Source organism: Neolamprologus brichardi, chromosome 7, assembly GCF_056152115.1.
Source record: "Neolamprologus brichardi isolate AB-2024 chromosome 7, ASM5615211v1, whole genome shotgun sequence".
Taxonomy (NCBI): Eukaryota; Metazoa; Chordata; class Actinopteri; order Cichliformes; family Cichlidae; genus Neolamprologus; species Neolamprologus brichardi.
Window position 1 is genome coordinate 50477942 of NC_142110.1, and position 11785 is coordinate 50489726.

An 11785-nucleotide genomic window follows, 5' to 3' on the forward strand; every position below is an offset into this window, starting at 1 on the left:
TCAGCTTGTTGTGTTTGTGGATATATGACTGACTTTAATTATCCACAAAATCATCACATTCTCTGTAAGATTAAGGTCAACTATCGAACGGCGTATAAAGTAAAGACTTTAAAACAAAGTAAACGCTGAAAGTACAAACATCGCTAATGTCACATAACTTTGCCGGCATGTGGCCAACAGTAATGTTTTAATGTTCCTCATTATTAAACATTTGCACATAAATAAGTGACATAATATTCAGAACTTACTTTTGAAAGTTTACTCTTTGGCCGCTCCGCTTCCACTTCGTTGAAGTGTCTCCCAGTCCCAGTGCACTTGTTAGCATGTTTTGGTTCGTGCAACTGGTCCGTCCGGTTATTGTCTCCCCAGAAACATTCCCGTTGTCTTTTTTCCTATTTCCGTTGTGTTGTGTGTGCTTTTGCAGCGTTTTTCTTTTTGCAGCATTTTTCTTTTTGCAGCGTTTTTCTTTTTGCAGCGTTTTTCTTTTTGCAGCGTTTTTCTTTTTGCAGCATTTTTCTTTTTGCCAGTGTTTTTCTTTTTGCAGCGTTTTTCTTTTTGCAGCGTTTTTCTTTTTGCAAGTGTTTTTCTTTTTGCAGCATTTTTCTTTTTGCAGCATTTTTCTTTTTGCAAGTGTTTTTCTTTTTGCAGCATTTTTCTTTTTGCAAGTGTTTTTTCTTTTTGCAGCATTTTTCTTTTTGCAAGTGTTTTTTGAAGTTGCAGTCCGTTTGGCCTCTCAGGGCCACCTACTTTGGCCCACATCAGTATAAAATTGTATGTACCCATTAATAACGTGTTTTGGAAACGAACTGCACAACATGCAGCACTATTAGTTATCTCAGTCTCCCACAGTAGCATTTCTAATTTGGTTGAAACTGTCAGAGAAAACAGCAGCCTCGAGTAAGCCCGGATATTAGTTTACAGAGGCTGTTAAAATTATATGTCTAACGTTAAATGTTGGTGACACAATAATTTCATCCTAATGGTACTGACATACTCATAGGGTTAATTTTTGAGACAAAATATCATGAGGTAGTCATCATTTTGCAAATATTCCAACCAACAATGGTGATACAAGATCACAGGTGAAATTTGATGATGACTTGTTGGTTCATTACTGTATTTGAAGCACATGTGTGACTGCATGTATTTGGAATGTCTCACTGTTATTTATCAGGTGACAGAGGCAGCTCTGCCATGTTCTAGCTCGGACAGAGGTGAAGATGCGAGGTCACAGGTGACTGACTGATAATTTGTTTCTATAGATTAACTAGTATTTATTATCATGACAATTGTTAGGCTGCTGATGTAAATTGATTCATTAGTGTACATTTGACAAAGAATCTGAATTGACACGTCTCACTTTTTATATGGCACAAATCAATGTGTTATTTTATCAGGTGGCAATATGTCCTAGTGCAGTCAGAGGGGAAGAGCCAGGGCCAAACATGAGGCACATCAAGCACAGAATAATAATTGTAATCTGAGGATAAAACACATGTACTGCGGATGAAAGAAGCTTCAGTGCTCTCAGAAGACTAAAAACATGGCTAAGGTTAACAGTGACTCGAATGAGATTAAACAATGCTGCTGTATGCCATGTCCACCAGGAGAGACTGGACAGTATAGATGTAAAACCAATATGCCAGCAGTTTATCTCAGTTAACGAGAGGAGAAGGCATGTGTTTGGCTCCTTCACATAGTGAACATTGAGTTGTTGTGTGGGGCACCAGTAGTCCATGTCTGTTGCTGTAACAGTAGTTCATGTTTAGAGTAAAAAATCCCAGCTCACTGATTTGATCGGGGCAATAGTGCCTAAACTGTTGCATAATTTTGCTGAGAGATCTGTTACTTTGTGGTCATCTTAGATGAGTAGTTTTATGGACAAAAACCACCAAGTCATTAAGTGTTCCCTTAGTGCTAATGTATCAGAGATGTTGGTGTAAATGAAGTAATGATGTTAAGTCCTTAAAGTCATATTCTTTTATTGCCATGACTGTATTTGAAGCTATTTTTATGTTTGTATGATACCTGATTTATATGAAATATGGCTGAAGTAAACTAAACTCTAAAATACTTAGTCAGTCATTTGTTTAATAGTAATTTAACATTATATAATTCAAATGTAAAACTATGAATTGTAATTTTAAATGGTTTAAAAGCATGTAGAATAGCATATGTAGGCAAGTATATTTCTCCTTTTTTATCAAGAAGCAAAGACAAAAAGGGGAAAAAAAGAAACAGGGCAGGGTTCGGTGGTTGAATCATCCGTGCCCACCAATGCCACAAAACAAATCTACGCCCTTGGTTTTTCTATCCGAATTTTCTACCCTGCACTGGCAATGTCTTTGGGATCATTTTGATGCTGAAAAATGAAGCCTCTGCAAATAAGCAACCTTTCAGATTCCATAGAGGATTAAAATCTGAGGGTACTTTTCTGTATTAATAATTCCATTAATTTTGATAAGAAGCCAGACACCTCATGGAGAAATGCAACCTATCACAGAGCCTCCGCTGATGGCTGTACCAGTCACTGTTGGCCATGCCTCCTGACCTCCTCTTTACATTCTGATGATGATCTGAACCAAAATTTTCAAATATGGATCCATCACTGCATAAGACCTGCTGCCACTGATTTTCCAGTTTTTATAATTTGGCATTCCTCTGCCTTTTCTCCTTTTCCCTTCCTGCTACCCTTCGACTGAGAACATTTGCATTGAGGCTGCTAAATCTGTCAGGTATGTCAGGTCTCTGCTGGTTTCTTTTTTTCTTAAGGACATGACTTTCAGATACTGTACATCTGCTGCAGATTTTTTTATTTTTCCTTTAGGCCTGCAACTTTTGTCCTCAACTTGGTGTATAGTTTTCTTAAGCACAAACTGCACACCATGGTGAGATATTCTGAGTCTTTGGATGTTGTGTATCTGTGTTATCTTTGCCATTTTTCATAGATTCAACTAAGGAAATGAGGAAAACGATCCAATGTTTTTTCATCAGGCTGCTGGTAACAAAGTGTTTAAAGTAACAAGTTAAAAACTGGTTCTTTTTTAACTTGTCTGATATGTGTAGACACGACGCTGGTTCATCTCTTGAGTTAGGTCTCTTTGTATTCTTAAACAAGGTCAGTCAATCTTCTAAAAATGTGGACTGAAAATGAGTGAAAAGGTAGCCAGCGTGCACAGACAAACTCTGAAAGATCTTCAGAAAGTCAAAAGAACTATTGCAGGAAAATCTGGCTCCTTGGAAGCAACATATAAAGAAGTGAGGTGTGGCTTAAGACTTGTGCATAGTCCCATATTTTACTTCCTTAAAGTTCAAGTATTTACAAAAGACAGATCAAGAATGAGACACTTTAAAGCCCCCGAAAAAACTATCCTAACTATTAATCCCATAATACAACTGACTCTACTCCTTCATGCGGTTTTCTGTAGAAGTATTTAAAGTCCAAATGGAAACCAGAGATATTCACGAGGCTCTCCAAAACCATAAAGCCAGATATGTCAATATTTATTCATCAATACCGTCCCAAGTAGAACGAAAGACTGAACTGACGTTTTTGTGTTAAATTGTTGTAATGCTCCCTTTTATACCTGTTAAATGGGGAATTAATTGGTTTAAATATATCAAACAGTAGAAATCATCTGTCAGTCAAGTACATAGGCATTCATATTTTATTGTGAATTTGAAATTGCATCATTCAGTGTTACATCATTGTTAGACGCTGTTCTTCAGTACAAGATTTTTGGCAAGATTTTGCCACTTATTTAAGTTACATTTATGCATTTAAATACCAAAAAAATAAAATAAAAGATCAGATTTTCATTTTAAAGGTTTGGAATAACACTAAACTTTTTTCCCCTTTTTTTTAAGTGTCCACATAAATGTTTTAATACCGCTTATAGTATTGCTGCAACATTCTCAAACAAGTTTATATAGTTCATCTATAAAACATAAACTGCAATGTCATTCATAAGTGGTTGCCTCAAAAATCAATTGTTTATTTTATTCTGTCACGGTCGATCAATACCTGATTAAACAAAATCAGGTGAGAGTTTGATGGAATTCAACTTGCAACAACTGAAGCGAGGCTGAAAAGAATCTATCTTTTTAAGAAGTGGTTTCTTCATATTCTCAGAGCCGTCTGTTTATCCAGCTGTTTGTTTGTGTTTTTTGCCACAGCCTCTCTGATTAAACTGAAATTGATGTTTCCATATATTGCTCTCTTGTTTTCCCCTCCCCGTCATCCTCCTCTTCTCTAATAACCTACAACCTCCTGTGCTTCCAGCAACAACTGAAGCTGCACGGAAGCAATAAAAGTCCTCGAGGTTCGGGAATGGACTGTGCCGCCCTCACTTGCATGGTCCAGTTGGCTCAGATCATCGTGGGCGTGGGGCTCGGTGCTCTGGTCAACGCAGCAGGAAGTGTGATCGTGGTGGTCCTCTCGGCTTCGACCATGTCTCTGCTCGGCTGCATCTTCATTGTCCTCTTCATCAGATATGTGGAATGAATGATTCTGCTCAAATACAAATTTTAATGATATTGTTTTAAATAAACAATCATTGCTCATTATATCATCATAACGTCTGCAATTTTTAATCTTACCTCAGTGGCCAATTAACTGCCAATTATGACAATTTGTTTTAGGTTTCTCTGGTCTGATAGATCCTAAAAATGGTCTTTTTTGGCTAAAACAGCAACTGATATCTTCTTCAGCTCTTGTCTCGTGGTGCTGCAGGACCAATAGTGGACAGGAACAGATCAATAAGATCAAAAAGATCAACAGCACAGCAGGAGAAGTACAGACAGTGGTTGCAGTGGATGACTTCATTACTTTTAAAACTCTGTTTCACTTCAGCTCTTTGTATTCTATAACTTCACTCATCTCTGCTCTGCCACGTCTGAGCCATAATATCATTCATTTCATTTCATTCAGTATTACGAAAAAGCCAGAGTAGCCTTGCAGTTCAAATTTTATTAGTCACACCTGTTAATGCAGCTCCCCTCCTCTAGATCGTGGCACTTGTTAGTCTGGGTTGGTTTTACAGGCTTGTACAATAGGCCCCAATGGAAGATATTACTTGGAAAGGTTAGAACAACCAATTAGAGCTTTTTGGACAAAGGGTAAGACACCTGGACGTCAAGTCAAGCTCACCCACATCAGCTCCAGAACTCTGTATTATCTACAAGGTAAGACTCATAGAGTAAGACTTTTTTTTTCTATCAGAGAGCCAAAATCAACTTCCTGTATAGGAGTTTTGTGGGTGTACTGATCGACAGTATAAAGCATTGCCAATAAGAGCAGAGGATCCTGCAAACTGATGCACGACATGGTTGTAAATACTATCACTAGGATTTTTTACGGCAATGACGGATCTTGGAACTTCTCTCCTGGAAGTTAGCATACACTATCTATGTTAGCATACGCTAGCAAAGACATGGCAGCAAAAGGTTAAGACCTTAGCAAGCAAGGCTTTATATTATCAGCACACATAAATTACAATAATTTGTGCCTGAAAACGTGTTAGTTGATCAATCACCAATGACGTACAATAGATCTGGGACTTACAGATGAATTGCAGTTAGCAATACTAAACAATACTACCCAGTAAAACTATCCAATAACATCTATTTAATTTTGATCTACCTACAAGTACCTGTAATTCACCATAGTTGATTTTAATTAGAGATCCTGTCTTTATCCCTTTTTTCTAGTATTCATGTTCAGCTAAGCCGAACAACTTTAGTCCTTTCAGTGTTGTACCATTGTGAAAGAGAGTATTAACAAGTTTCATGACAAACTATTCATTTACGGACTGCTGTTTTTTTCTTCTATTCGGGTTGCAAGGAGTGTTAAATTTGCAGCTGCATCATTAGAAATCATGTCAAATTTTGACATATTTTCGATTTATTGTCCAAAGCTATGTCCCACTTTGGTAATTAAAATATTTCTCAAAGGCTCTCAGGTTAATTTTTTGAATCTAACAGACTATTTTTTTGACTCAAGGATGAACTGATTGCAGTTAGTTAGTTATCAAGGTGACTCCCACACAAAACACAGTGAAACTTTTTAACAACAAATATGGACATTAGGACAAAATATCACACCACTGTCTATAATGATCAAATAAAGAAGTAACAGCATTTTGAATCAAACCAACTTGTGTTTATGTTATTGTTTTTATTTTTTATTTAGTGCACACCCAACAAGGGTAGAGACAAATGCCCTGTTACAGTGGGGCAAAAAAGTATTTAGTCAGTCACCGATTGTGCAAGTTCCCCCACTTAAAATGATGACAGAGGTCAGTAATTTGCACCAGAGGTACACTTCAACTGTGAGAGACAGAATGTGAAAAAAAAATCCATGAATTCACATGGTAGGGTTTGTAAAGAATTTATTCGTAAATCAGGGTGGAAAATAAGTATTTGGTCACCTCAAACAAGGAAAATCCCTGGCTCTCACAGACCTGTAACGTCTTCTGTAAGAAGCTTTTCTGTCCCCCACTCGTTACCTGTATGAATGGCACCTGTTTGACCTCATCATCTGTATAAAAGACACCTGTCCACAGCCTCAACCAGTCAGACTCCAAACTCCGCCATGGCCAAGACCAAAGAGCTTTCGAAGGACACCAGGAAAAGAATTGTAGACCTGCACCAGACTGGGAAGAGTGAATCTACAATAGGCAAGCAGCTTGGTGTGAAAAAATCAACTGTGGGAGCAATCATCAGAAAATGGAAGACATACAAGACCACTGATAATCTCCCTCGATCTGGGGCTCCACGCAAGATCTCATCCCGTGGGGTCAAAATGATCATGAGAACGGTGAGCAAAGATCCCAGAACCACACGGGGGGACCTGGTGAATGACCTGCAGAGAGCTGGGACCAAAGTAACAAAGGTCACCATCAGTAACACACTACAACGGCAGGGAATCAAATCCCGCAGTGCCAGACGTGTTCCGCTGCTGAAGCCAGTGCATGTCCAGGCCCGTCTGAAGTTTGCCAGAGAGCACATGGATGATACAGCAGAGGATTGGGAGAATGTCATGTGGTCAGATGAAACCAAAGTAGAACTTTTTGGTATAAACTCAACTCGTCGTGTTTGGAGGAAGAAGAATACTGAGTTGCATCCCAAGAACACCATACCTACTGTGAAGCATGGGGGTGGAAACATCATGCTATGGGGCTGTTTTTCTGCCAAGGGGACAGGACGACTGATCCGTGTTAAGGACAGAATGAATGGGGCCAAGTATCGTGAGATTTTGAGCCAAAACCTCCTTCCATCAGTGAGAACTTTGAAGATGAAACGAGGCTGGGTCTTCCAACATGACAATGATCCAAAACACACCGCCCGGGCAACAAAGGAGTGGCTCCGTAAGAAGCATTTGAAAGTCCTGGAGTGGCCTAGCCAGTCTCCAGACCTCAACCCCATAGAAAATCTGTGGCGGGAGTTGAAAGTCCGTGTTGCTCGGCGACAGCCCCAAAACATCACTGCTCTTGAGAAGATCTGCATGGAGGAATGGGCCAAAATACCAGCTACTGTGTGTGCAAACCTGGTAAAGACCTATAGTAAACGTTTGACCTCTGTTATTGCCAACAAAGGTTATGTTACAAAGTATTGAGTTGTATTTTTGTTATTGACCAAATACTTATTTTCCACCCTGATTTACGAATAAATTCTTTACAAATCCTACCATGTGAATTCATGGATTTTTTTTTCACATTCTGTCTCTCACAGTTGAAGTGTACCTCTGGTGCAAATTACTGACCTCTGTCATCATTTTAAGTGGAGGAACTTGCACAATCGGTGGCTGACTAAATACTTTTTTGCCCCACTGTATATTGTGGTTCACCAATTACATGATAAATAAAACAGAAAATCTAAACTCAAGAGAATGCAATTTGACCCGCGTATGTTTGCCCATTTACAGTAAACATATTTCTAAAGGCACTGCTGAGATTAAATTTTCACCAGATGTCGGTAACAACTCGATCCAAGCATGCAAAGAAATCAAACTATAAATGTCACTAAAATTGAACTCGTTTGATGCCATAATACACCATGTTTGGAGGTCAAGAGGCACTGCAAATCACCCGCAAAACACCATACCAACAGTAAGGGGCGATTTTAGCCCATTTTGGGGGTGCTTTAGCTTCAGCACCCCCAAAATGAATCAAAGCACCCCAAAGATTTCTTACTTTTTTTTTTTTTACAATATTTGCTGTTTGTGGGACACACTACTAAAAATATAAAAAGCATACAGTACTTAATTGAGATGGAACATTTTAACAACAAAAGTATAGATAACCCCTCCCAAAATGGTTTGTTCCAGCTCGGCTCTCCCCTGCTCTGGCTCTAGCGCCGTTGCTGCCAGAGCGATGGTGGCTGAGACGCAGCAGAGCGGAGGTGTAAGTGCCTGGCTTAAAACAGGACATATTAGCTGCATTTAACCTTCAGTTACTCTTTATATAGTTAGGTAGGAGTCAGACCATGTTTCTTTTTAGCTGAAAAACATTACCCCAGGTAACCTGCTGTGTTGAAAACGTGTTTCCCGACTATGTTTGCTACCCTACAATCTGTCCTGCTCTGTAGTAAAATCAGCGATATTTGACCGTCCTGTTGCTCCCATTGAAATGTATATAGTATATATTTAAAATCTAAAACAACATTGTCTGTAGCCTACTGTTGTTACCACTGTCCTGTTTGAAATCTAATGAGAGAAACTGGTTATTATGTTCATATATGCATGTGCCGATATTAAACCCAAGGTACTAACTAGCTAACTGACTGGATGCCCATTAACCTTATAACTCTTGTTGTGTGTGTGTGTGTGTGTGTGTGTGTGTGTGTACAGAGAGACAACCAGGTTCATAATGGATATGAGGAGGTTTTTTCAAAAAAAGGAGCCACATTCAGTTAGTGTAAAATCAAACGATCCATCAATAAAGGATAATGTTGGATCAGTGTTTCAATATGTATATCTTTTATTAGATGTGCATGTGGTTTGGTTATTTGCCTTTTGGTTGAAACTACACTGAGAGAGGACTTTTTTATTAGTGATCTTAATAGTTTTTTTTTTTTTTTTTTAAATCGAATTAAATACAATCTATTTGTGTATGATTGTCAGTCCAAAGAGAGAGAGAGGAAAGAGGGGAACATGAGGAGAAAGTACAAGGTCAGGAAGAACCAGGTAAGAAAACAGGCAGGGAATACTAACAGGCAAAACAGAAACTGTTAAACTGGCAAAGAAAAAAAACAAAACTAATTTTACTCGTACAATCTGGAAGTTGTGTTCTCCCTATATTAAAGCTGCTATACAGAATCTGCTAAACAAACTGGGTTGTCAGCCCTGGCACTGCATTACCATATTGAGCTTCAGTCAGAGGAAGTCACGGTTGCCAAAAACTTTTTGAAGCTCAAGAGTGAGATATGTTAACATTGTACAATCTTCTGGATAATCAGATCTTCCCCACACTGAAAACTGTTATTCGGGTTGCCCTAACAAACCCAGTTAGCAGCTGTAGCTGTGAGAGGTCTTTTAGTGTCTTGAGTCAGCTCCATACCTGGCTGAGAAAGACCATGGGTCAAAGCAGACTCCAGCACCTGGCTGTGATGTCAGTTAAGAAAGAGATGCTTGAGAGACTTGACCATCAAAATGTGATAGACGGATTTGCCAACCTCAAGGTGAGGCGACATAGGATAAAAGAAAAGAAAAAATCTGCAGAGCCATAGTAGTATCTGGAGTAAACATCTTTTCATACATTGTATACATTGTACCATAGGCCAAGGTGTCTCCATTTGTCAAAATTTTTAATAGTATTTTGTACATTTCTACATTTCAAGGACTCTTCTATTTTTGGATTGTATTTTTATGTATCTGTATTGCATTATACATACACTTTAAAAGTGAATCTCTGTCCAAAAAATGCACTCAGTTTACTTTTTACTCACTATGAGCATCATTCATTATTCTCCCCCAGTAATTAAGGTTAGGATATGTATTTTTTTTCAAATTCCAATCCATTCTTCTTTAGCAGCATTTAAATAACCTTTATCAGATTTGATGGTTTTGTTACAGACTTTTAAAAAAAAGTGTTTTGCTTTTCTTTCACAAATGTGGGGATTAAATTGTGTTAAAATGCACAAAACAGTGATGTCATGTTTTGTGACGAGGACCCAGGCACAGAGAGACTTGATTATATAAATAAATCATAAGATTTAAGAATCTTATGATTTAATAAAGAAATTTACAGACTTGCACAGAGATGGTAAAATTATGATGACTGATAATGGAGATGAAGACAACAGACGATGAGGACAGAGAGGAACAGGGGTTTAAATGCACCAAGGAGACAGCCAGAGGGAACTCAGGACAACTGGAGACATTTAAGGATGCAGGGACTGACAGAGACGGGGAAGAAGTCTCATCGTGACGAGTAAAGTTTATCTTGCCTGGATGGGCAGCTCTCTGGGTGCTCAGCACCCACAAAGCTCTGATTCTAGAATCGCCCCTGCCAACAGTGTAGTTTGGAGGTGGGAACATCACGGTGTGGGGCTGTTTTTCAGCATACAGCACGCTGGACGAATGAACGGAAAACGCACTGAGACGTTCTTGATAAAAATCTGCTGCCATCTAGCAGGATGATGAAGATGAAACGAGGGTGGACGTCTCCCATTTCAAGACAATAATCCCAAAAACACAGCCAAGGAAACTCTCAAATGGTTTCCGAGAAAGAAAATTAAGTTGTCATCTAGAAAGTATTAAATACATTTCATCAAGCTTGCTCAGTACTTTTTCTCTGTGTCATTTCTCATTATCAAACATAATTTATCGACATCTATGGTTTAATTTCATTGCATGTGTGGATTGGATCGGTTGTCACCGACATCTGGGGAGAATCTTTAGAAATATATTTACTTGGCAAATTGGTGACATATTAAATACTTATTTTACCCACTTCCTATATGTATTTGGAGATTATGTATAGGAATTTCAGGAGTGGGGCCACGCCTCCAAACCTGCGCCTTCCGGTTGTCATGTATACAGGTTCCCCCCTTCGGGGCCTTCCCCAAACTGCAGCTCAATTCATGTCCAAGCGTTCACCTTTACCTACTAAAACGCGGTCAAACCTAAAATGAGGACGTGAGCCCAGCTAGTGAAATATAATAACTGGAAAGTTGCTACATCTGAAACCTACACAAACGCAGTATTTCACAGATTTGAGGTAATTCCAAAAAAGTTGGGAAGAATGTAAATAAAAAAGGATCTGCAAATCTCATAAATCCAGATTTTATTCACAATAGAACATAGAAAACATGTCAAGTGTTTGAACTGAGAAAACAGTCAAGCGAAACATTAGTTCATCTTGGGATTTGATGACAACACCATGTCTCAAAAAAGCTGGGCAATAAAAATAAAACGCTTGAAAAACATTTGGTGCTAAAAAGAAACGGTTGGAGAAACATAATAAACTAACTAGGTTCATTTGCAACAGGTCTGTAGCCTGAGTGGGTATAAAATGAGCGTCTTGGGAAAAGTTCCACGTGGACAAAAACTGCAATTCGGGCCTCTAGACATCTTTAAAAAACTGCTGTGCTGACATACTGGTGAAATTGCACTTCTTTTTCTTATACTAAAATTTACTGGTTTCACTGGTCTGGCCGTATGTGGCCTTGGATGCAAAATGAGTTTGACGTTCCTGGTCTATAAAATCATCAAAAAGATTCATAAAATCAGAAAAGTTGATTTGAATTAGACTGAGGCAAAGTGGAAAACTGTTCAGTGCTCGCA

General features: G+C 38.6%; 1 protein-coding gene across 1 annotated transcript in view; it reads left to right on the forward strand.

The window, feature by feature from the left end:
- The window catches only part of slc45a2 (solute carrier family 45 member 2), a 38319-nt gene extending 33809 nt beyond the window's left edge, over positions 1 to 4510 (forward strand). The window contains exon 7 of the mRNA XM_006789101.3: positions 4283 to 4510. Within this exon, the coding sequence (XP_006789164.2) occupies positions 4283 to 4504 (222 nt within the window). The 3' untranslated portion in view covers positions 4505 to 4510. The remainder of the gene's footprint in view (positions 1 to 4282) is intronic.
- Positions 4511 to 11785: the final 7275 nt, after the last annotated feature.